Source organism: Halichoerus grypus, chromosome 10, assembly GCF_964656455.1.
Source record: "Halichoerus grypus chromosome 10, mHalGry1.hap1.1, whole genome shotgun sequence".
Lineage (NCBI taxonomy): Eukaryota > Metazoa > Chordata > Mammalia > Carnivora > Phocidae > Halichoerus > Halichoerus grypus.
This window is the reverse complement of record NC_135721.1, coordinates 37,016,502-37,042,602: the sequence shown is the minus strand read 5'-3', so window position 1 is coordinate 37,042,602 and position 26,101 is coordinate 37,016,502. Positions and strand designations below refer to the sequence as shown.

Genomic DNA, 26,101 nt, shown 5'->3' with positions numbered 1-26,101 from the left:
TAGTGCTCTGGCCTGTTAGAGAGAGAAGCCATGGGATCACTAGGGCTGGGAGCCCATGGACAAGGCCTGGGCCCACTCTGCCTCAGCTCAACCACAGAAGCTCTGCTTTTGTTTGTTGGTGTTTGTGTTTCTCAATGCACTTGTGCTGATAAAATCTGGCTCTGTGTTAAGAAGAAAGACAAAGACAAACGTAAAGACCACTGGTTTAGTCTATGCCCTCGTTCTATAGATAAGAAAAGGAGAGCCAGAGAGGAGAGGGGACATTCACCAGCATCACACAGCTCAGCATCAGAGTAGGAAGACCCTGCACCTCCAACTCTTTATATACTTTTTGGAGGGAGGGAAGAAGGTGGGGAGTTAGTTGTTATTCAGAGTGAAGGGCTGAAGGTCTGAGAGGAGACTGAGCAGGCCCAAGCGGTCCCCAGATTGCAATGTGTCCCTCCAGCATCATATGTGACCCTCCCCAACGGGAGCTAGCCTTCCTCTGCAATGGGGGAGAGGAGGCGGTCCATCAGCAGGAGCACCAGAGGGCACGATGGTGAGAGTTCACACGCACACCGTCGCGCATGCACACTGCACCCACACTCAAGGGCTAATTCCCACCCCCCTGCCCTGCCCGGCCCTGATAGCTGTTCCTGGGACTACTGTCTTCTTAGGCCACGGAGGGCTGAACCAGCTGGGAGGGGCCTTTGTGAACGGCAGACCCCTGCCTGAAGTGGTGCGTCAACGCATCGTGGACCTGGCCCACCAGGGCGTGCGGCCCTGTGACATCTCCCGCCAGCTCCGAGTCAGCCATGGCTGTGTCAGCAAGATCCTTGGCAGGTAAGCACGAAATTCACCACGTGCCACCTTCCCTGCAGGGCTTGCCTGGAGCGGCCCACCTGGCAGCCACGCCCCTGCCCCCGGGGCACTCGGTCTTTCAGATGTCCAGCTTCTGTCCCCCCGCCCTGCCCCCGTGGTGCTTCCGGGCCTCCCCGCCCACTGCTCTTCTGTTATTTTCCTGTCATTGCTTCCTTCTTTGTCCATTTCTCCTTCCTTTCATTTCTCCTTCTCGCTTTTCTCCTTTGCCCCATCTCTCGTTTTTAGGGGCTTCTCTACTCCTAAAGCAGGAGAATCCTCCCCAAAGCACCCCACCTCCACCCTGGCTGAGACCAAGGGAAATGGAGCCACTAGGAAGGGGACACAAGATCAGAGGTGACTCCTGCAGTCTAACCCCCCGCATGAGGGATGTCTGAGTGTGCTTCTCAAAATTAATTCCCAGAGCACCTGCCACGGAAGCACCAGGGTTCCTTGATGAGATGTAGATCCTTAAGGCCTGGTCCAGACCTACATATAAATCACAGCATCCCCTCCGGGAGCCAGGCCTGGGTGCTGTGATTTTTAGGAGATGACCATGTACCAGTCATGAACACTCACTCCAGAGCAGTGGTTCATCACCCTGGCTGCACATTAGAGTCACTTAGGGAAACTTAATTTAAAAAAAAAAATTATGTCTAGGCCCCAGCCCACACCCACTAAAGCAGAACTTTAGGAGAACGGGCCCAAGTTTTTGTATAATGTTAAGGCTCCTTCAAGGGATTCAATTTTCTGTAGCCAGAGTTGAGGACCACTGACCCAAAGGTTCAGGAAGGACCAGGAGCAGCAAAGCCCTGCGTCTGGGCTGACACAGCACAGTCTGGAGAGCGACTCTCCAAATGCCCCTGCCCTGGGGGACTGGGGGCTTGGCGTCGGCTCAGTGCACCTGTCTCCCTCACCCAGCTCACAGGTGGGTTCAGCAGGAGTTCTGGTTTAAAGAGGCAAAGGGACCTGACTGTAGCTGAACTGCGGAGAGTCCTGGCTTCCTGACTAAAGTTGCCAATGGCAAGGGCACTCCCTGGTTCGGGTCAGGAGAGAGGCTCCCAAGATGGGCTGCAGTGTCCCCGAGAGCTGAGCCTGGGATGGCTATGACAGACAAGCAGAGTTTTAAAGAACCAGACTTTATTCTGTGGTAGAGGAGACCAGAGAGTTTCCACCACAAAGAGGGGAAAGCTATCCTGACATAAGTCACGGATCTACCAAAGCAGCTGGCTGGGGGCTCGGGGGAGAGGAAAAGTGGATAGCTTGGGACAGCAGGCTTGGCTTAAGGGGTCGGACATGGCCAGGGATCCAGGCCAGGCTGGCATTCCAGAGTCCAGGAAGAATAGCTTCCACCTGAACCATGTAATCTGGTAGAAAACCAGTGGCCAGCTGGGAGGTGGTGGCTGGGGGAGAAGGTAGGGGAGCAAAGGTGAACCAGTAAGACAGAGCAGAGGGCCCAACCATCCAAACTAGCTTCCTGGGGAGGGGGAAAGCCAGGATGGCCAAGAACGGTGAGTCAAGCTTTAACCCCAGAAAGCGGCGTAGAGAAACCCACCACTGTGAACCTATATGTACGCACGGAGCATGTGCAGCAAAACCTCCTTTCTAAGAAGGGAAATCGCTCTTGTGCCGAAGGTGGCTCTGGCAGGAGCTCAGATGCAGGAGACTGGCAGGAGGGAAAGAGAGAGAAGCCAGGTGTCCAGGGTGAAGTCTTTAGCAGAGGGCTCTGGTTTGTCAGCAGCGTAAACGTACTCATGCAAGGGAAACAGACAGTGCCAAGAACATCAAGTGTCTGAGGCCAGCCCTGGGGGTGCATTTTACCCCCTGAAGCCTTAGAGAGGAACAAGAGTCTCTGGCTAAGTCCCTGCCCGAAGACCCCACCTGCTTATTGGGTAATTCTTTGGGGTTCTCTATTGGAGTAGGTACTACGAGACCGGCAGCATCCGGCCTGGAGTGATAGGGGGCTCCAAGCCCAAGGTGGCCACCCCCAAGGTGGTGGAGAAGATTGGAGACTATAAGCGGCAGAACCCCACCATGTTTGCCTGGGAGATCCGAGACCGGCTCCTGGCGGAGGGTGTCTGTGACAATGACACTGTGCCCAGTGTCAGCTCCATCAACAGGTGAGAGGGACTCAGCAGCCAGGGTTGGGGGGGGCGTGGGGGGCAGGGCACCTGGGCTTTGGGGGAACCATGACGGAGACCCAAAGAAGGGCCTGGCTTGGGTGGAACAGAACCTAGGAAGGGGCCTCCTGCTGAAGAATTAAGCAGGAAGCACCCCAGGCGCCGTGGGGCAGGTATCACACCTCCCCACTGCTCTGCGACACTCCCGCCCCCACCCCACCCCACCCCACCCCACCCCACCCCACCCCACCCGACCCCGGGTTGTACTTTGCCAGTTTCCTTCCTCACACGCTATATCCTCTTTCATTCAATAAAAGAATCTCAAAGTGACCTTTTCCTGGGCCACATGACCCCTAACCTGGCCCTCATTCAAGCATTCACTCAATTGTTTGGTCTTTCAATTATTCACTCACAGCCTCAATCAATCATTTACTCACTCATTCATTCCTATATACGTAATTCACTCATAATGTGCTAGGCCCTGGGAACACACAATCCTTGTCCTTGTGGAGCTTATAGTCTAGTGAGAAGATAGACACTAATCAAGTACTAATCAAGTGCCTACATACACAATTGTAAAAATGCAGCTCTAAGTCCTCCTAAGGAGAGGGACATGAGGTATGTGAGTTAGCATAGGGTGCTTGGTTTAGGAAGGAATGAAAAGATGTCCCTGAGTAAGAAACAATGAATAAGAGTTAACTAGGTGAAAAGGGGAGCCAAAGGAGCTTGGAGACAGCATATGCAAAGGCCCTGTGGCTCACAGATCTTAGACAAGAAGCTGAAAGAAAGCCAGCAGATAGAAGGGGAGCACGAGGTAGGTGAGGTGGAAATGTCAGCAAAAACTGCCCTTTAGAGGCTGGTGGCCATGTCACATATTCTTGCCTGTGACCTATAAGAAACTTGGCAGACTGTAAGCAGGAGGCTGACTTGCATTTCAAAAAGTCCACTCTGATTACAATAGGGAGAATAGATTAGAAAGGGTCAAGAGCAGATAGGGGTGGGCCAGTGAGTGATCCCGGGGGGGGGGGGGGGGGGGGGTGGAGAGAGCTGGTGGTGGCCTGCATTATGTTGCTGACAGTGACATGCAGAGAGGAGTCGATGCTGGAGAGATTTACAAGGTCAAACCCACAGAACCTTATGATGGCTTTGATAGAGGAGGGGGGAGGCAGATGTAAAGCTCCACCTATATTTCCACCTTGAGTGACCAGTGGAACTGATCACGAAACAGAACACTGGGAAGGACCAGGTGTGAGGAGTGAGGTCAGGGGTTTGATTTTAGACAGGTTGTAGTCGAGGTGCCTCTAAGATACCCAAGTGAGCTCTCAAAAAGGCACAGGATCCGGGGCCGCGTGAGTCCTATTTCCTCCTCTTCTCTCTAACAGCCCTTCTCATCTTCCTTACAGAATCATCCGGACCAAAGTGCAGCAACCGTTCAACCTCCCCATGGACAGCTGCGTGGCCACCAAGTCCCTGAGCCCAGGACATACGCTGAGTGAGTGCTGATGTGCTGGCATGCTCAACGTCGCACACGCACACCCACCTGCAAACCCGTAGTCACACACACACCCACACAGACACACCCCCGGCGTGGACTGAGTCCTTTTGCAGGGACAAAGCCTCACTGGGTCCCAGGAAAGATGCACTGACATACTTAGGGGTGGCGACACTTCAGGCAGCCTCGACTCCAAGATACCCTCCTGCCAGTGGGCTCTGAGGGGTGTCCCCTGCACATGCTGACCCTCTCCCTCTCATCCCACTGCAGTCCCCAGCTCAGCCGTAACGCCCCCAGAGTCACCCCAGTCAGACTCTCTGGGCTCCACCTACTCCATCAACGGGCTCCTGGGGATCGCTCAGCCTGGCAGCGACAGCAAGAGGAAAATGGACGACAGTGAGTGTTGGGGAACCAGAGGGCAGGTTGGGGGTGCAGGAGGGCAGTCTGCTCAGGCTCCAAGGAGACTGGTGGCTCCGGACTTTGCAGGTGCCGGCGACTCCCGCCTACAGCACATGGCCTGCCCTAAGCTGGCCACAGTCGCCCGGCCCGGAGCCGGATCCTTCCCGTCCCTCTGCAGCCCGAGTCTGCCCCTCCACTCTGGCCTGGGGCATGGGTAGCTGGGTCCCCTGAAAGCTTTCTCCCTGCCTGGGGATGCCAGGTGACCAGGACAGCTGCCGGCTGAGTATCGACTCCCAGGGCAGCAGCAGCGGGCCCCGCAAGCACCTGCGCACGGACGCCTTCAGCCAGCACCACCTTGAGCCGCTCGAGTGCCCATTCGAGAGGCAGCACTACCCGGAGGCCTACGCCTCCCCCAGCCACACCAAAGGCGAGCAGGTGAGCAGCCAGGTGAGCCCTGGAGCAGTGGTGGGCAGGGGCCCAGCAAAGCACAGTCTCTGGAAAACTCCTATTCAGCCTGCAGTCTTACCACCAAAGCAACTAGAAGCTGTGCCACTGGGCTCAGGGTGCATGCTGCATGCAGCTCCAAGTTGACACAGACTTTCTTTTACCAGATGCGGGCACCTTCCTCCTCTCCCCAGCCCTCTTGCCTTCTGTCACCCTTAGCCTCTGAGCTCCGCCCTTTCTGGAAGAGCACCACACCCAGGCCGTGCCATCCCTCTGTCCTCTGGGGCTTTCCCAGACCGCAGCGTCAGGTCCCACAGCTCTGAAGCGGCTGCTCAAAACCTTACACCATGACCTCGACCAGCACCTCCAGCCTACCTCTGGCTGCTCACATCTGCACACCACTGATCTGCATTACTCACGCTCGCGAGCACGTCATGCTCGTTCACACCCCTCTGCACTGGCACACTGCATGCCCGCCCCGCAGAGCACCTTGCCTTCCACCTTTCTGCCTGGAAAAGTACCGCTTGGCCATTATGACTCAGCTCAAGCATCACTTACCCATGAATCATGCCCTGCCCCTCAGACATGCTTCATCTCTCCCTCGTCTGTGCTTCTGCCCGTCCAACACGCCACTCCAGTAACTTCTCACGGCGTACTCTAATTGTCCATGGGCAGGGGTGTAGGCAGTGGGTTTCATAAGGCAGGGCAGCATCTTGAAGCATCTTTTTTTTTTTTTTTATCTCTGGCACCAACAAGGTGCCCCTCTTAGAATAGATACTCAGTAAAGGTGTATTGGTGAGTGAGCTGAGAAATCCAGAACAATAAATTGCAAGTTACAGGGGACTTTTTATTTCTAGTGCTCAGGATGGGTGAAATGGTTTACAGTGGGTCAGCTTCTGGGAAAAGCTAACAGAGATGTCACTGGTCTCCCCCCACCGAGCCCAGCAGAGACTCCACAACTCTGACAGAACTTCCAGGACCGTTGTTCCCTCCGTTCACACGCATCTGTCCCCAGTAGCCGTGGCTTCCACCCCCCATCCCAGCTGAGGAATTCCCTTAGGGTGGCTCTGCTCACCCCACTTTGCTCACGCTGTCATTTGATCCAGGAGTGAGGCAAGCCTTACGCCTTGAAAGTCTGAGCAGGACAATGTGGACGATGCCAGTAAGCAGCTGAACTGTCGCCAGGCACCGTCTGGGCTGCTGGGCCCACGCCAGCTCCGCAGCTGGGCAGGCAATCTGCGTCAGCGATTTTATCAGCCTGGGCCACGGCCACCACGAGGGGGTGCAGAGAAAGCTGGCCGTCAGCAGACCTGGGGAGAGGCCCGGGGTGCTCATCTGAGAGGCAGCACATGGCTCCCGGAGGGAAGTGGGGCCGCAGCTGTGGGCTCGCTCACAGGGAGCCCACTCTGTGTGCAAGCCCCCGCCATCCTGCAGAAACCCTGCTGCTGAGATGCTGAGCACCCGCTGGGTCCCAGGGCCACCTCCTGGCTCCATGGCTGAGCCCCCAGCGGGCCCTGCCTGATGACAGGGAGACCGAGACCAGCACCAAGCTGGCCCACGCGCATGGGAACCGTGGTCTTAGAGAGTCTTAGAGCCACAGGGACCTTGGGGACCATGGAGACCAGTCTTTGCATTTGTGTTTCGATAACCCAGGGCCAGGGAAGGTAGACAGAGCCTGGGGGAGCGAACGGTTGTGGAGCTCAGGTCTGCCGGCCCTGGTTTCATTCAGACTGGCCCACTGGCACCCTGTTTTTAGATACGATGCTTCTATGTCAGTTCTTACTCGAAGGCTGGAGAAACAGAGTTTGAAAACCATGGAACTGCTCCAACCTCTCGTCCTGTAGATAAGGAAGCTGAGGCTCAGCAGTGTCCATCCATGATTCATTCCTCCCGCAGTCAGTCTTCTACTTGCTCATTCATTCACCCGGCTGGGTGGTGAGGGGCAGGGAGCATCCAGCCTGTGCCGAGGGCTCCTTGGGTCTGAGCCCCTGCCTTTCCTGCCCTTGGTGACTCGGACTGTGCTGTCGAAGGACACTGTGTGCTCTCGCCTGGGCCCAGGAAGGCCCTCTGGCCTGGGGAGCCGAGAGAGAGAAGCACAGGTCCGCACACCCGACCTCAGGATTGGGGGACGGCACAATCATCTTTCCTGTAAGATCAACAAGGGGGAAAGCATTCAACGGAAACGCCATGTGGCCTCACTCCTGGTTGCTATTTCACCACCAGGCATAGCTAGGAGTCACAGTGAGGTTCTTTGTCCTCTATTTTACAAGTGCAACAAGAACAGATCAGCAGAATGTGAATATTATGACACAGACTGAGAATTTTGCAGCATATGACTCTTCACAGAATTCACAAATAATAATACCTATTAGAGCAACATATTGGGCATTCTGTGCTAAGCACTGAATGTATGTATAAAAAAATCTCATGTAATCCTTACATCAGCCTGGTGACGCAGATTCTATTCTCCCTGTTATAAAGATGAGAAAGTCATGGCTCAGAGGGGTCGAGGAGCCCACAGCTACGTGGCTGGTCACTGCAGACCCAGGCCTCAAACTGGCCCTCGTGCTAGAGCATTATGCCACTCTGCACCCCAATTCAAGTTCAATCCCAGGAAGAAATCCAGCCATCACTGGGATGACTGGGGACTTTGGGAGGATTGGGGGATTTTTTTTTTTTTTCCCCACTGAATTATCTGGATTTGGGAAAGCTATGGGATTTTGAGTAGGTATTTGTTATCAAATCAACACATCCATAAGGCATTTTAAACTTCTCTTACACTCTCTAGAAATTAGGTATTTTGCTCAATTTCATTAAGCCTGGCTCTAAGCAGCTCCACCCTGCCTTAAAGCAAGCCCCCCTCGGAATGCATGGAACCAGAGCACCATTAGTCAGTAATCTCGGCTACACGATAATGATGCCCTGGTGGCCTCTAGAATTGCCTGCAGCTTCCAAAAGTGCCTGGCAGGCAACCAGAAAGCGCCCGGGCCCCTTGGAGAACCCGGCTCCACGGAAATCCTTGGAAGTGACTGCCTTTAGTGGAGCTGTTATGTAACCGCGGAGCATTCCTTGATTTTACTGTTGCACACAGAGTGTATTTGTGACGTGTGTGACGCACTCGTGGGGGACAGGTGTGTGCTTGCGTGTGCTGTCTTGTCCCCTCGAGGGAGGGAGTCACGGGGAGGGGTAGTGCACGCTTGCCCGTAACTGAACAAGGGAGAAAGAAAACCCCGCAGGTACTTGATCGAGTTTTTTTTTTTCCTTAACGAAATTAACCCCAAGGATCACCTTCCAGCGGAAGCAGCGAATTTATATTGACTTGGATATAGAGGAGAGAAAGAAGACAGCCCCCTGTTCCGGTGCAGGGAGGGGCGGGGCACGTCTGCCGCTTCCCTGAAGGAAAGAGCACCTGGGGTGGTTTAGTACCTGTGTCATTCTTGCCTGGGGACTTGCCTCTCTGGGCTTCAGGCTCTCCACATATTATAAAACAGACACAACATCGCTTGCGCACGTCACAGGGCTGTTGGCGGTCAGTGGACAGGGTAACATGGGCAAAGCTCTCATGTGAGCTCTTTGCAAACAGACATGGTCATGACGTCATCCAGTTTAGCGCAGCATTTGGGAGCATGGACATGACAGCCGGACCCCTTGGGTTTCAATCCTGGCTCTGCCCCATAGGGGAACATGCCGGGTTTCGTGGCCTCCCTGTGGCTGTGCTTCCTATCTGGAGAGGAATAAATTAATGAATCGAGTGAAGCACTTAGAACCGCGCCACAGGCGGACTGCTCCGGCCCCGCGCCCTGTGGGTCCAGACCGTGTGGGGAGACAAGGAAGGAGGCGGCCAAGCAGCCAAGCCCTCAGGCCACCAGCCAGCTTCGAATCCCAGGGCTGCAGGAGGGGAAGCTGTGAGCCAGGGATGGGGCTGCGAGTGGAGTCGGAGAATAAGAAACATAAGAACCCATTAAACAGACTAAGTGGAGTCCAGCATGAGTGGAAAGAAGGGGACAGTGAAGAAGGGAGCATTTCTGCGGAGATTAGGTCTCAGGGTCCCTAGTGAGGCCTGCTGCCAGGGGCCTCTGTGCGCTGACTTCTCTTTTGTTCCCCAGGGCCTCTACCCGCTGCCCTTGCTCAACAGCGCCGCCCTGGACGACGGCAAGGCCACCCTGACCCCTTCCAACACACCCTTGGGGCGCAACCTCTCGACTCACCAGACCTACCCAGTGGTGGCAGGTACGATGCCTGAAATGTCCTGGGCCGCGTGGCCCCAGCTGCAGAGGGGCTGGAAGGCAGGGCGTGGCTGGCCCTGAGGAGGAGGGCGCTAGGGCCCGGGGCCTGCAGAGGAGAGGTGGGCTGTGCCGGTTGGGCCTCCAGGTAGGTCCAGAGGGTCCCGCCTTGTAGTAGCCCAGGGCCTTCTCGGCGCCTCCTCGCTCCCCCACCGCCGCGGGGGAGGGGAGGGGGGCACACACTGTCCTTCCGCGCGCGCAGAGGCACAGCAGGGAGGCAGAGCTTCTCTCTCCCCCTCCCTCACTCACCCTGAGGACCCCGCGCAGCCCCTCCCGCCGCCCCCAGATTCAGAGAGGAGCCGCCTGCCCCAGCGCCCCGCCCGCACCCCCCCCACCCCCACATCTCATGGCTGGGTTCGTGCATGTGCCCACCCCATCATCTCACACCCCTCTCTCCTTGTTGTCTCCCTCCCTCCGGCAGATCCTCATTCACCCTTCGCCATAAAGCAGGAAACCCCCGAGGTGTCCAGTTCTAGCTCCACCCCTTCCTCTTTATCTAGCTCCGCCTTTTTGGATCTGCAGCAAGTCGGCTCCGGGGTCCCAGCCGGTGCCTCGGTCCCGCCCTTCAATGCCTTTCCCCATGCTGCCTCCGTGTACGGGCAGTTCACGGGCCAGGCGCTCCTCTCAGGTATGACAGGGAGGTCCCGGGCAGCTCTCGCGGGGGGCGGGAGGGGGGTCCTCAGGGCCGGCCACCAGCCCCCTGCTTTGGGGACCAGCCCCCTCTCTGGCCCTCAGTCCTGTCCACCATCACTCTATTCCCTCAATCTTCCTGCAACTTTTGGACGTGCCGAGATGTGGTGCTCCGTGCGGGCAAAGTCAGGCCGTGGGAGGGGCAGGCACTGTGGGGATGCCAGGAAGAGGGGTGCCTGGCTGATTTCTGGAACCTTGCCCCAAAGCCCCATGGACCAGCAGGGACCTTGAGGTCAGGAGCTGGGCAGTATAAAGCAGTGAGCCCTTGGTCTGGGTGAGAAATAAAAAAGAACTTTGGAGGGCAAAAAGTCATTGGCTTTTGTAGCCAATTTCTGGGTCAAATTTCTAAAGAAAACAGGGTCCGTCCCCATTGGGTCTCCATCGTGTAGCTCTCCTTGTACCCAGCTTAACAGGGTCACCCTTGGAAAACAGTGAAGCAGAGTAACTCACCAACTGGAGAGATGGGAGAACAAGGGGACCTCCCATCAGGAACCTCCTTGGCCTCAAAACATTTAAAGCTGGAAGCACTCAGGAGCATCTAGAGCAAATCTCTCCTTATACTGATGGGAAACAGCCCCGGGAAGGAGAAGGGCCTGGTCAAGGTCCCTGAATAGGCATGTGGTGTCTGGCAGAGTGAAGGCTCAGCCTGCGTGCACCCCGAGTTACAAATCAAACTGGATGTCCCTGGCAGAAGGACATCAGCCCATCCAGCCAGGGCCTGGGCAGCAGCCGAAAGAGTCAGGGTGTCTGGCTTGGGCAGAAGGCCTGAAGTGGAGTGAGCAAAGGGAGCAGAGACCCATAATCGTCTTCAGATACCTGACGGGCTTCTTCAGAAATGGGACTATTTTAGATGTGGGCCCAAGGCATTGAACTAAAACCCATGGAGGAAGCCAGAAGTGAGCCAGCCCTTCTGGACCAGTGGTTTTCAACTTGCTGGGCCTCAAAACACTCTCTTGAAATGACAGCTTTTATAGAAGCCAGGTATCCAGACCAGACAAATGAAGAGCTACTCTGTTTGAAGTAGGGACTCTGCCCCCTAAAAGCCCTTGGACTTGAAAACCACCAAACCAGAAGAACAAGACCTCTACCTGCTCAGAGGGACCGCAGGGTTGTCTTATTCAAGTTCACAGACCCTGTCTTATAACTGACTCTACATTTTCTGACTGGCAGGCACCTGGGATTTTTATTCTCTGTGCATCCCCACATCTAATGTGGGAGGTCCTCTTGGAAGAGGTGGGCACAGAGGTAAAGGGTTAACAAAGGAAGTCCAGCGTGTGGGCAGAGAGGCAGTGTTTTTCGGGGTGTGGAGCAAGGAAGCTAATGTTGACTCAGAGTTCAAAATTTCAAAAGCGGGTGAAGTCAGCAGAGATGGGTCATTTGTTTTGACCAAAGTGATTAAAGGAGAAAAATCTGCGAGCTGAGTGGAATGATGTCAGCCAGAGAAAATGGGATGGTGGGGGGGAGGGGAGCCAGGGAGTAAAGGGATTCAAATCCACTGCGGGGTGGAGAGGCCCAATCACTGGGTGAGGCTGCCTGCTTGGTGTGAATGGCAGGCCCCGACCAGGAGGGCTACAATAAGGCAGGCAAGGGGTGAGGTGTGGGCAAAGCTTGTGATGATGGGGAGCAGTACTTCGGTTACTGTGTGAGTTGCCCAGAGACTTGGCAGGCCCTGTGGAGTGGAGAGGGAAGGGCAGATGGCCGTGGCAAGCGGTCTTGGATAGTGGTATGAGGTATACTTACCCTCATGGGGTAAGGAAGCTGCAACAGATGCCAGGATGCAGAGTGTGGCCCCTGTGAAAGCCAGTGGGGGGCTGCAAGGCCCAGCCCAGGGGCTGAAGATGGGGCACCTGAGGCCGGGGCTCTGAGAAAAGCAAGAGATGCCCAGACTTGGAGGGACTGGGTCCAGGCAGGTTGCCAAGAGCAGGAAGCAAGTCAGGGCTGCAGTTCACAGAGCTGGGCCAGCTCTGTGGCTCCAGCACAAGGTACCCGATGGCTGGTGTCCATGCAGAGCCCAGGGTGTAGACCTGGAGCTCCTTGAAGACTATCCACCTGCAGCCTCTGGTCAAGAACGGACCTAAATGCCTACCATGTGGCTGAGCCATGGTGAGCGGGCTGGGAGGAGATCCAGGGAGAAGGAAGGTTGGGAGGAAGGATCTCAAGAGTCTAGGGGGCTAGAAATCGATCCAAGGGAGGAAGAGGTGAACTTGGAAGAGAGAGAAGGTAGCTAAGACTACATTATTCTGAGGTAGTGCTGCGACAAGAGAAGGAGGCAGGACCAGGTGAGTTTTCATTCCAGATTCAGCTTGGCCCTCCTGGCTCGCCTCCTCTGAGGGGCTTCCTAAGACCCTCCCTGCTGCGTCACCATCTCCCCCTGGGGTCACTTCCTCTCCTTGCCCAGGGGCTCTGATAGTGCAATTTCCAGGGTGACTGTCTTTCTGGGTCTCAGCTTCTCCCTAATCAGCCAAAAATGAAGCATCAGAGTTTGGGGAACAATAGGATTGCCCCTAATATTCCTGCTGTTTCCCTTCAGATGCCCCAGTCTGGGTCCCAGCACACTTGTAAGTGATATTGAGGCCGTCCCTGTCCTGGCTGTTCTGGGACTGATTCCGGCTCAGCTGATCAGAAAGCTCTGAGTTTGTTTTTATCATCAAAGAGTCCGTTACCCGCCTCCATTCTTTTGTGCGAAATTATATTTAGTCCTGCCAAAGAGATTTCTGGATTGCTATAAATTTTCTTTGCTATCAGAACAAGATAAGGAATTGAAAAGGGGTCACATAGAGGGCAGGCATCAAAGTGGGCAAATAAAATTGCTTGACATCACCTCTACCTTCTGAGTTCCTCCGAGGAATGCTACCAATATTTAGAACATTTATCAATATTTCTGGGGCGCTCGTGTTTTCTTGTAGAACCCCTTCAAAGCCAGCCAACATGGATCTGTGTCTACATCACCTTCTGAAAAATAGGGCCAAGTTGGAAGTATATTTGAGTGCTTGTATATTTGAGGAGTTACAAGTCAAAGAAACTCATGATGAAGAGCCTTAAAATATACAAATCAAAGTATATTTGAGGAGTTACAAATCAAAGAAACTCATGATGAAGAGCCTTAAAAATAAGTAAGTCAGTTAAAGGTCACGGTTAGGCCACGTTGGAGCACATCTACCTCATGGCTTCTGTGGTTTCATTTCTGAGAAGGTCGCAAGGTTCTCGGCTTTTTGGAAGAAACCACTTATTTAAGGAACCGAAGCAGAGTTTTGAGGGATTGACAGGGGAGTTTAAGGTGCCTCAGCCTGGGTGCGAGCCATCCTGTAGGAAGTCTTCCTAGGCTTTCCAGGAGGGCCAAGTTTCATGGAAACCTTTGGGGTGTGCTCCGGCGTTTGATTCAGAAACCTCTGCCTCACTGGGAGAAAACTTGATGACCAAGGAGAGATGAAGATTAAAATCTCAGAATTTAAGGGAATGAGGCTGATGAATTTATTTCTAAGAGCAGTCCAGGGGCTAGTTCCATGGGATGGGGTCCAACAGGGCAACTGTGACTAAATTAAACTGTGGCATCAGGGGAGCACGTGCCCCGGTGCTCGGCCACTGAGCTGCAGAGCTCAAGAAGCAGTAGGGTCAGGTGATGGAAAGGGATAGATGAGGGTGGGAGAAAGAGGAATGTGGGCCCACAGGAGCCCTGGAGAGTACCTAGGCCAGCACCAGCAAAGAGGTGGCCTGAGAGCCAAGACTTAACCTCCTCACCTCCAGCCCCAGTCATGGTAGACCCAGGTGCAGCCTCAGAATCCTGCTCCACACAGTGTACCAGGAGCCCCTATGAAAGAATTAAGTGGTAAGCTGAACCTAATTTGCAATCTCTAATTTAACCTAGCTCTTCGTGAGACAGACAGGAAGATGTGATTCAGAGCAATTAAATAGTTTGGCACTCAGCCACAGCCTGGCTTGGATCTAGAGCTCTCTTCTCTCTCTCTCTCTCAGAGGAAGCAGAAAGAGGAAAGAAAGAAGGCTTCAGGCCTGAATTAGCCACCAATCTCCTCCATCACTCTCCTATGCATGCAGCTGTCCACCCTTTGTACCCCTGCTGCCCCTCATAGGCTTCTGTCACCCCTTGCTCTCATAGGCTCCAGTACCTGGCCAGGTGCTTCATCTGAGGGCCGAGGGGGCTGAGTCTGATAGCTGACTGTATTGCACTCTTCTTTGAAGAAAGATCAGATTTTACCTTGGTCTATCTCCTGCATATTCCTCCCTCTACTTCTAAATATACTAAAATTTCCTTGCCTCACCTGGGTTTCCAATTCCTCATTTGTTCGGACCCTGGGTCAAGTGAACTGAACCCACCTGTAGAATTCTGGTAGATTCCACCCTGTTTGGTCCAGCACCAACCATAGCCGCACATTGTACCAGAAGTCAAACAAATTAAGAGGTGGTGTTTATTTTTATGAAAACATTCACATAGTTTTAAATAATGAACACTGATGGCTCATTCAAATAGGATTTATTCTATAATGGTTCCCATGACATGGAACAATTTATAGAAGGTGTTCATTGCACTGATCAACGTCCACCTGTAGCATGAAACCCTGGCTCTGAATTATGCTGGTAACACCATAGCAGTAGTAATAAGTTGCATAAGGCTACTCTTACTATTTTTCTCCCATTTTGCACATGAAGAAACAAGCTTGGGCACATAGGTGGCTGATCTAAGGGCACTTAGAAAATTAGCTGTAGAAGCAGACTAAGGGCTGAGGTCCTCTGGTTCCTAGACCCTTCCCTCCAGAGAAAGGGCAGAAGCCCAGAAGGCCTGGTCTTGTTTGCTAAGCCCTAGGCTTGGTTCCACATACTCATCCCAACTCATGCCCCATCTTGATTCAATGGCTGGCCTTGCTAATTTAGCATTCTTACCCACTGCTGTATCCCTAGTACTCAGAAAAGTGCCTAGGACATCATACTTACTCAATAAATCTTTACTGAATGCACAAATCGTCTTCAGGGAATCTCTAGAAATCGAGATAAGAATTAGTCACTCCGATGCGTATTGACAACTTATAAGGTTCCATGGGCCGTACCTTCCCTCTCATCATTCCTGGCCACCCCCTGAAGAGTTTGAAGCATGGGGGACCTGGGCGGGGGGACCTCAGGGAGAAAAGTTGGACAAGCAGGGATGTAGAGAGGATGATCTTGGCAGGTTGATTGACAGGCTCACAGGGAGTCCATGTACGTCCTGGGAGAGGAAGCTGTCCCCAGGGTGGAAGAGGCAGAGGTATTTGAGGAGAAATGGTCATAAGCAAACATAGTGGTTCTCAACCCAGGGTGATTTTACCCCCTGGGGACATATGGCAATATTTGGAGATATTTAGGGTTGTCACACTGGGTGGGAACTGTTGTGACATCTAGTGAGTAGATACCAGGGATGCTGCTGAATGTCCTGCAGGGCACGGGATGGCCCCCACACAAAGAATTGTCTGGGCCCAAATGTCAATAGCGCTGAAGTTGAGAAACCCTGTAAACATCACCAAGAACTGGGATGACCAAATAATTCATTGTTCACACTGGGGCATTTGAGAGTGAAATGGACATTATTAATAAATATGCTGGGACGGTGGTCATAACCTGGACAGAGGTGGCCAAACCAGGATGTATTGCCAAGAATCCTTGGGTGAGGGAGAGTCTGATCTGGGCCTGCAGGACATGGCGGCTGTGGAAGAAACTCACCCAGTCAGATGGGGCCTCCAAAATGGGAAGGCCCGACTTCCAGGTGTAAGGAAGAGGTGGGGCCGGGGAAATCAGGTCTCTCCAGAGCTACCTCAGTGCCACCAAGGCAAAGGCATTACCCTCAAATTATTAAGAGAGAGATGGGTGTCTGTTTTGCAGAAAATGTGTTTTGTTTTGATTTGTTTTGTTTTTTCCCTCAGGAATGGGGTTGACAGATGTGTGGTTCATATTCACTTATAAACACTAAATATCTCTCAGCTCACATCTCCTTTCTAGGTCAGGGATCGCCCATAGGTTTTGTGTCCTTTACAGCTCTGATAGGGTGTACCCACGTGGAAGGCCGGGTTGAGAAGAAGTAACACCCTCTCTGGCCCACTGGAAAACAGTACAGTGATGGATTAGCAATGTCTGCCACAGGTCCAAAAAAGGGTGGTCAATGGTAGTGGCCCAAAGGCCACACCTGTGCCATCCCTTGTAGGGCCTCGTTCTTGATCCTCAGAGCTGGGGCTGAAAGAGCATGAGGTCCAAGTCCAGTGGCCTCTAGTGTATTACTTAGGGCAGCGGCACCCCCCTGCTGTGCTGGACGCTGGGGGGATAACAAAGACCCAGAAGACCTAGCCCCCGCCTCCCTCCAAGACCATGACATTTTTATGGGTGAATTAAGAGTCACGCAAGTGAAATCACTGGAGGACGGGCCACAATACGGGACTGCACTAGCCAGTGCTCCCTGCATGGTGGAGCCTGCGTCCTGCGGAAGGCCGGACCAAGGGGGGAGCTTGAACTCAGAGGAGGGATGAGGGGGACTTGGGTGTGGAGAATGGCTTTGGAGACAGGGGCCATGGCATGAGGAAAAGACTTGCTGAGCCTCAGGGAAGCAAGACAGGAAGTGCAGGAGCCCCCGATGGCCTAACTAGCGATTGCTTGCTGTATTTTTCCAGGGAGAGAGATGGTGGGACCCACGCTGCCCGGATACCCGCCCCACATCCCCACCAGCGGGCAGGGCAGCTATGCCTCTTCTGCCATCGCAGGCATGGTGGCAGGTAAGGAGGGGGCTGGGCAGGAGGGGAATCCTACAACCAGGAAGTGTTGGCCAAACGTGGAGCAAAAGGGGACCAGAGGTAGGGTGTGTCCCCTGCACAGACTTCCCAAAGGGCATCAAAGGAGCCACCAAAGGGCACATCTTGTAAATGCCTCGAGCCAAGATGTCACTGCAGTCCCAGCTCCTTAACTCTCCCCCGGCTCAGCCTCCTTCTTCCCACATGCTCCCAGACTCCCCGTGATGAAATGGGCAGGGCTGAGACAGACCAGTGTTCAAATCCAAGCTCTGCCACTTCTTCCATTGACTCAGTCAGCCTTGATGGAGAGTGCTCTAGGGGTCCGCAGAACCGTGTGAGCTAAACACCAACCTGGCGCTTGAGCCACCCATGGTCTCCCAGTCACTTCCCTCTGATGAACCTGTATGCCCTTTCTACAAAATCTGAGTACGAATGGGGTTGGTGATGATGGTGATAAAGATGGTTGACATATACCTTCCTTTATACCCCACCCTCACTCAACCCTGCGCGGGTGGGACTCACGTTCTAGGGACTCCAAAGGTACTACAGGGAGATGAGCTGGGAGGATTTCTCCACCATCAGTGGGACTGTCCTGGATTCCTATCTTCCAGTCCTTTGGGTTTCTTTATCTACCGGCGTGATCATTGCCCAGCAGTGACCCAGGATGTCAAGGTCTAGGCAAGGGAGGAGGACAAGGGGAGTTTCTTTGGGCGAGACGCACTCACTCTTTCAAGGACCATAGAGGAAGGACCCAAGGGTGGAGAGGGCAGAATTGAGCCATTTCTACTGCCCCAAGAGGCCCTAGGACCCGGAGCTTCTGGAACGGGCTCTGAATCAGGGCATCTGGGACGCCCATGCCAGCCTCAGTGGCTCTGACCCCAGAGACTTAGCGCATCCACCCAGGCCTGCTTCCCTCCCTCCCTGGCCAGGGTTATTCTTCAACAGCCACCCACTCTGCCCCCCACCCCCCCTTGCTGAGGCAGGTGGGCTGGTCTCTCCTGGGCAGAGGGAGGGGAGGGAGGAGGGAGACAGGAGGGAGGGAAGGAGGATCTGCACTCCCTGGGAACCTGCTGAGCTAGCACTTGTTGCCGCCTGGTTACCGTGGCGATGTGCTTAATGCAGCGTTGAAAATACAGAATACCGACTCCTCTCTCCCTCCTGGCCCTGGACTCCCTCCCTCCCTCCCTTCCTCTTCTGGAGCGTGAAATGAGATTGGTCAAGATAAAAAAGGAAAAGATTCAGTTATTTTTTTAAGAGTGTGGATAATGGGGCCTCTCAATCAAAATCCCAGGCTCCAGTCGGCTCCCCCCATCCCCCTTCCAACCTCTCCACCTTCCCTGGCCGCCTGCTCAGAGGAGGAGGAGGAAACAGAAAGCACAGGGCTTTTTTCTCTTAATTATGAATCATTCCCCCGGGGCCAAGCCCAGGGCAAGGGGGTCCTGGGGCCTGGAGTCTGACCTGGGAGGTAGCTGGAAGGTTTGGGCCTCTCATCAAAGATCCCCAGGTGTTTCCAGAAAGATCTCATCCTGAGTGAGTGTGGTGGAAAACAAAAAAAAAATAGCACAAGTACAGCATCAACGACCAGTGAATTGCAAGAGGGGTGGGCCTTGCCTTGCACAGTGCACGGGCTCCCCAATAAGTTATATGTAAACCAGTTTTCAGAAAATGCAATACTATTTAAATGCATCATCTGGGTCCTAGGAACTCTATGGTACAAATGAATTCTTAAGGAATTTTTTTTCCATAAAATATGATTTGTCCGTCTCTTACCAGTAGCCACAATCTTCCAGTAGGCCGAGCGGAGATTCCTTCCGTTAAAATTAATAAACCTTCGCTGAGCACCTACTGTGTGGTAGGTGCGGAACACTTGCTTAGTGCAAAGGCATGCCAATGACAGTCTTCGGTCGTTTGTGGGAGGAAGGCAAAGATCATCTATTGTGCACTTGGGTGTGCCTGGTCATTCACAGATACAACTTTCTTGTTTAATCTTCACCATAGGACTAGAAGGCTGGTATTATTCTAGTTTAATATAGATAAGGAAACAAGCTTAGTGTGCTCAGGGTCTTAATGAACCATACTACGTGGCTGAGTTGTTCAAACACAGGTCTTCTGATTTCAAATCTAGGGCTCTTTTTACTACACCGCACTGCCTCCCACAATACCAGAAATAACAACACAAACTATAAGAAAGCGACACAAGAACAGGACCAGGACAGACTTCTCTTATCCACTCATCTTCTGTTTTGCCTTCTCGTGGTTGTTGTTATTGTTGTTCTTGCCTCATTAACAGAGTTGATGACCCTCACACCAGTTCTAGAGCTGAACTGGTAACTCCAGATAGATGGATCCGTCCATCCATCTAAGCTTTCCACCCATGTATCTTTATACCCATTATCCATTCATCCATGCACCTTCTTACCCATTCATCCATCCTTCCATCATCTTTCCATTCTTCTTTCCTTCCATCCGTCGTTCCTTCTATCCATTCATCTATCCATCCTTTCTTACATCCATCTTTTCATTGACCTATCCGTCCTTCTATCCACCCATCCACCCACCCATCTATCCATCCATCCATCCATCCATCCATCCATATATCCTTCCATACATCCATCCCTTCATCTATCCATCTTCCCATCCTCCATCCTCCATTTCCAGCCTTTCAACCATTCTTGCATCCTTCCATCCATTCACCACTTTTTCACTTAACAAATACTGGTTGAATATCTATAGTATAGGATGCTGGGGGATATAGCAGTAAATAAGGCAGGTCCCTCTATTCATGGAGCTTACAACCTAATGGTAGAGAAGAAAGTACAGTAAACAAGTCAACGAATGAACAAACAAGATAATTTCAGATAGTGATAAGTGCCGTGAAGATAATAAAGTAGAATGATGTCATAAAGAGCCACAGGGAGAGGAGATAACTACTTTAGATTGGTGAAGAGGGGAGACCTCTCTGAGAAGGTGTTCAAAGTGGTCAGCCAAGTGATAAACTGGAGCAGACCATCCCCAGCCAAAAAGAACAGCAAGTGCAAAGGCCCCAAGGCAGGAACTAATTTAGCATGATCACAGATAAAAAGGGGGTGAGTATATCTAAGAACAACAAGTGAATGGAGAAAGCACTACAAAATGAGGGGATTTGGGGAGTGGCTGGGTCAAATTTTAAGACTACTCAGGCTGCTGGGAAAACAGATAGTAGATAGTCAAAAGCGGAAACACAAAGACCAATTAGGGGAGGGACAATTGCAATAATTCATTCAAGACATGACGGTGGGGGCGCCTGGGTGGCTCAGTCGGTTAAGCATCTGCCTTCGGCTCAGATCATGATCCCAGGGTCCTGGGATCGAGTCCCACATTGGGCTCCCTGCTCAGCGGGGAAGCTGCTTCTCCCTCTCCCTCTCCCTCTGCCCAGGCTTGTGCTCTCTCTCTCAAATAATTAAATAAAATCTTCAAAAACAAAACAAAAGACATGACGGTGGCTTGAGCTGGGGGGTTGGAAGTGAGGGAGGAGAAAAGAGACACTGAGGATATGTTAGTGGTACAGCCAACAATACTTACTGGTGACTTGGCTGTAGGGCTTCCAAAACAGAGGCTACGAGGATGACTCCTAGGCTTGGGGCTTGGGAAAATGCATGACTGGTGGTGGTCGCAAGTAAAAATGTGGGAGACCAGGAGAGGGAGAGGTAGAGCATGTGGCGGGTGGAAATCAAGAGTTCTGTTGGCCATAAGAGGATTGAGACACCTCCAAATACCCAGTTTAATAAGTCAGTAGGCACATGATATATGTCTGAAGTCAGGAAAGAATTCTGGCTAGGGCATAAATTTCAGCCATTGTACTGAGCTGTTATTTAATGCCAAGGGATTAGACAAGATCTAGAAAGAGAATGTAGATGGAAAGTCACAGAAGGCTCACAAACCAAGCCTTGGGCATTTAGAGCTCGAGCAGAGAAGAAACCAGCAAAGAGAGTGAGTGGGAGAGGACAGTGGATCTGGCAGCAAAGGCATCACGAAACCCAAAGACATTAGAAGGAGCGATGACCTGAATCACAGTCGGCTAGGAGGTTGGGGGAGGTGGGTGGGAGTGGGCATAGAAGTGACCATTGGAATGATCAGGGTGGAAGCTGTGGGATTTCAGGGGCTCTGCACTGGCCTGATTGGACGGGAATGAGGAGGTGAGGGCAGAGACCAGGAAGCAGAAAGGGGCTGGTAGCCGGAGGTGGGGCAGAAAAATTTGGAAAAGAGATGGCAGAACATGTTTGCTGGCTGCAGGCAGTGGTAAATTAGGAAGGGAGAGATCGAAAAAGAAGGGATAGACTGTAGGGGCCAAGACCTTGGAGAGGTGAGTGGGGTGGGATGCGGAGCAAAGAGGATGGGTTGGCCTTTTGTGGGTGCAGGGACATTTTATCCACGCGGCTGCGGGCAGGTGGACAGATGTGGTGGTGGGGAGATGCTGCGCGCAGCAAGGTGTGTGTCGCCTCCTGAGCCCCAAGCCCTACGCCAGCTTCCGTGTGACTGAAGCACATAGGTACTTGGTGAATGTGTGTTCAATAAGGGAGTAAGTGTGTGAGTGGGTGAAATGCATGAGTAAGTGACAAAACGAGAGAGGAGGCATTGTGTACTTTCCACCTCTCTTCCTCATGCTTCCGAGCCAGCGGTGTTTGGCACCGGGTGGAAGGAAAGGCACGGGGGCCCTGGCTTCCCCCTAGGGTGCTCTGAAACCAGGCAGTTCTGGGGTACACCAGCAGTAAGTGGGGAACATTTAGCATTGTGGGATACAAGGAAGAGCCCTGGAATAGGAGCGAGGGGGCCACGGTTCTAGCGTAGGCTCTAACTGAACACGGGACCTGGGGTAAATGTCTTTCCCTCGCTGGGGAGCAGTTTCTTCATTTGTGATCCTCTGTTGAACTTTATTCTAGCACCTGCTTAATGGGAAAATAATAAAAGCTAGCATTTCCTGAGTGTGTCTTATATACCAAGTGTGGGACTCACCATTCAGTGGATATTATCTAATTTAATCCTCCCTAAACCCCATGAGATAAGGACAGTAATTCACCCCATTTTACAGATGAGGAAATCAAGGCTCCAAGAGGTGAAGTGACTGGTCCAAGGGTATACAGCTGGGAAGTGGGGAGCACAGATTTGACTCCAGGCAGGCCAGCTCGAGAGCCAGGCAGTTTCAAGCTTCCCTTCCAGAGTCTGTCAAAGAGACAGGGAGCCACAGAAGGCACTTAGCTCCCAACAGCAGATGAGGTTTTGAAAGGCAGCGCGGACATAGGGGCGATGGCCCGGTCGGCAGGGACCTGGCTTTGTAGAGGGAATCGGCTCCAAAGCACATAAAGGGATTATCTGGAATTCAGAGTTAAGAGCCCTAAGGTCAAGTTCTGCTCTGCCATTTACCAACGCTGTGATTTGAGGCAAACTGCTTAATCCCGCTGCACTCCAACTTCCTCTCCTATAAATTGGCGGTATTAATGGGTGCTTCGTAGGATGCTCGCGAGGATAAAAGGGCCGAGCGTGTGGAAAAGTGTTTTGCAGACTTTAAGCTCCCTACCGAGTACCGAGTACCGATGGTAACGGAGTGGGCTCCTTGGGTTCGTTGCTCTTGTTTAAGGGAAACCTTATGTGATTTCTTTGGTAAACCATTCCTTTGGTAAAGCGAAGAATCCCCTCACTGAAGGAAGTGATCTGATTTACTTTGTTTCGATTCATGCACTGAGTTTGCTTCAAGTGGCAGACTTGGAATATGGGACGCGGACATCCTCAGAGCAAGTCCCAGGACAGATTCCCCAAAGAGGTTGGTGCCCTGCAGGGCTCCTCCCTCTGCTCCTTCCCCTAATCCTCACTCAGCACCCCCTCCCTTCCCTGCCACCGCCTCAGCCTCCCCCCGTCCCTCACAAACTCAGACCTAGGGATGCTAAAAAGCCTATACAACCTGATTCTTTCTATGGCTGTTTCTGACCCCTCTCACTCCCTTCGGCCCCTCCTGGAACGGCCTTCTGTCGAAGGTCCGGGCCGCAGGAAAAGTGGCTAGAACCTGGGCCGTGGAATCACAGCGCACCTTCCAAACACCACCCAACCCTTTGGCCACATGAGCTTCTGCAGATCTCCAAGCCTTAGCTTCCTTACCTGGAAAGTGGGCCTTATAATACCATCTCCCTCCTGGGGTAGCTGGGAGGACTGAGCTCGTCAGGGCAGTGCCTCAGGTACCTGGCAATAAAGGGCCCTGTCCGAAATGATGCAGACTGAGGGGCCCCCAAAGGGTGGGTTGCGGGGCCTCTGAGCTCACCTTGTCCCTGCCCCGGCTCGCCCTGGCTCCCCCTGTCCCCCAGAGCTCACCCAGTGCCAGCCCTGCAGACCCTTCTCCCCCACCCCCAGGCCTACATTGGTGTGTCCACCTCACAGGCCTCTCACCTGTGTGCCTCCAACAGGAAGTGAGTACTCCGGCAATGCCTACGGCCACACCCCCTACTCCTCCTACGGCGAGGCCTGGCGCTTCCCCAACTCTGGCTTGCTGAGTAAGTCCCCTCGGGGCCACCCAGGCCCTCTGCTGCGTGGGGCAGGGTTGGGGTACAAGGCTGGGCCAAAAGTCCGCCGGAAAGGCAGCCGGGAGGCCCAGGTTAGACGGAGGGCTTGGGGAGACAGGTGTTCTTGGCGGGCCAAGCACGGGGAGGGAAGGCTGAGCCCCTGGCTGTTCGCAGGGAGAGCACACAAGCCGGGAGACTTCTCCGAGTCATTCTCCCTCCTACTGCCTGAGGCCATGTGTCGGAAATCTGTTTTGTGTAAGATTTGGGGCTCAGGCCTTGGGCAAATGAGGCCATCCTGTCGTGCACATTAACCATCTCAGCGGCGCACTGGGGCTCATTACTTGGCACCAAAACCCTTACATGGGGATCCTTTGCTGAAGTTCCCAGTATTTGGCTTGAGATGTGGACACCCTTCGGGGGGAGGTCCAGAGAGTGAGCTGCGGGCTACTCTTCACCCCTCTCTTGCCCTGGGCCATGGGCTGGGTAGAGAAGCTTTTTAGGAAACCAAGCCCCATAAATGGGGAACTTGAGGAAGTCCGCAAGAGTCTCCCTGAGCGATGACCTTGAGAGCCTCAGAGCAAACCTGAGCCCAAGAGAAGCGGTGAAGCAAGTGTGGCCCACCCCGTGGGCACCATCACAGTCCTGGCAAGACCATCCATTTCCTAAGCCCTCCCCCCCCCATTACCTCCTGGCATTCCAACAATGACCGGGAGGGTGGCTCACCGGGGCTCTCTTTGCCAGATGGATTCAACTCCAAGCCACCTTTCTGTTCAATTTCACCAGAAAGGATGAGGGTGCCGAGCTGGGCCAGGGGCAGGGCACCTCCCTGCAAGCTTGCCTGGGCTGCCCATCCTGCAGGTGGACAGAGCCTCCCCATGGAGGCCCTCAAATGCACATTCCCCTTGGCCAGTCAGCATTCTAGTCCTTCTGGGCCCTAAGGAGAAGATTCTCTGACCTCGCGCTGTTTGGGTAAGGTTGGGGAAGGCCCTAGGGATCCCCTAGTGTGCTTGGTTCTTCAGGGTTCCAGATGTAACTGCTTTCAATTGCCCTCTCCCTGAAACGAGGGTGTTGAAGGTCAAAGCAATCATGGGAGCAGGGGCAAGGAGCCATAGTTCTCATTCTGGCCAGAAACCCAAAGGTGAGGCCAGAGAAGGAGGAAATAGGGCCAGAGAGGAGTTAATCTTTGATGATCAGATAGGCCGGAGGGGTAGATGATTAACTTGTGTTGTCTTCAAGGTTAGCAGATGCAGGAGAGGCTATGGTGCAATTTCCCCTTTTTGACCAGCAGTGTTGTTGTTATTTTTTTTTTTTTTAACATGTCCAGGTTCCCCATATTATTACAGTTCCACATCAAGGCCAAGTGCGCCACCCACCACCGCCACGGCCTTTGACCATCTGTAGTTGCTATGGGGACAGTGGGAGCAACTGAGCACCAGAAGGACTTGGCCTGGGACAGGCCCCAGAGAGTCACACAAAGGAATCTTTATTTATTACATGAAAAATAACCACAAGTCCAGCATTGCGGCGCACTCCCTGTGTGGTTGATTTAATGAACCATGAAAGACAGGATGACTTTGGAGAAGGCCAAACTGTCCTCTAAGACTCCTTAATGAGGGGCAGGAGTCCCAGGGAGAGAGAACTGTCCCGTTCCAAAAGAGACACAATTGGAGGAGAAATATGGAGAGAAGAGGGAGCAGCCGAAGAGCTCGAGAGGGATGGCGCATGGGCCCACGATGGGCTTCGGGCCACACAGAGGCCCCCGTGGCTCCACCAATCGACATGCTCTCGCAGGCGCGGGCTGTGCGCACTTCTGCCCGGCCCCCACACCGCAGCTGGGCGCCCAGGCTCTCCCTCGCCGCCCCGCTGAGAGTCACCTCCCGCCTGCCCCACGGCTGAGGCTCCAGCTGTCCACCTTCTCCACTCAGTTTGCTTGGCATTTCTGCACCTCCCTCTTGGCCAGGACTGAGGGCTGGATCGAGTTGAAGCCCGAAGCTCCACCTGATGGTCCCCGGGGCCTTCCTGTTGCCTGCTGCTGAGAATGTGTGAGCCCACCCCAGGTTCTCCTCCGGTGGATCATTCCCTCGCAGCCAGACCAGCCCATTCCAGCTGGAGACAGACATTCCAAGGGCCCCCCCACCCACCCACCCCGCGGCTCCTGGGGAGTGAGCTGCAGCCCTGCCCGGGGCAGAGCAAGGCAGAATTGCTGGGGACCGGCTTCCCTCCCCCGACAGCCCCTGCCATGCCAGGTACGCCGCCTGCAGCCCCAGCCCACAGCTACTCAAGAGGCCCCATGGCGACCCCCCGAAGCCAGCATGGAGGTGCCCTCTCTGGCCCCCCGCAGCCCTTGCCCCCCAAAGCCTGACTGTAAATACTGTAAATGGAGCTCTCTTTGGGTCAAGCTTCCCTCTTTCCACCCCCAGACTTTGGCCTCTCAGTGAATTGTCTCCCTGCCATGTTGGGCTTCTCTCCTTGATGCTTTTCTTTTTTTTTTTTTTAAAGACAAGCCACCATTACCACATAACTCAATAAACCATTACTCTTCGTCTCA

General features: G+C 53.4%; 1 protein-coding gene across 1 annotated transcript; it reads left to right on the top strand.

The window, feature by feature from the left end:
- The first annotated feature begins 535 nt into the window (after nt 1-535).
- PAX8 (paired box 8) lies at nt 536-26,101 on the top strand. Its single transcript, XM_036091626.2, has 10 exons — nt 536-822; nt 2,760-2,957; nt 4,361-4,449; nt 4,720-4,845; nt 5,108-5,283; nt 9,399-9,522; nt 9,997-10,203; nt 16,910-17,011; nt 23,458-23,544; nt 24,878-26,101. Exons 1-10 carry the CDS (start codon nt 536-538, stop codon nt 24,952-24,954), a joined length of 1,473 nt encoding a protein of 490 aa, XP_035947519.2. The 3' UTR covers nt 24,955-26,101.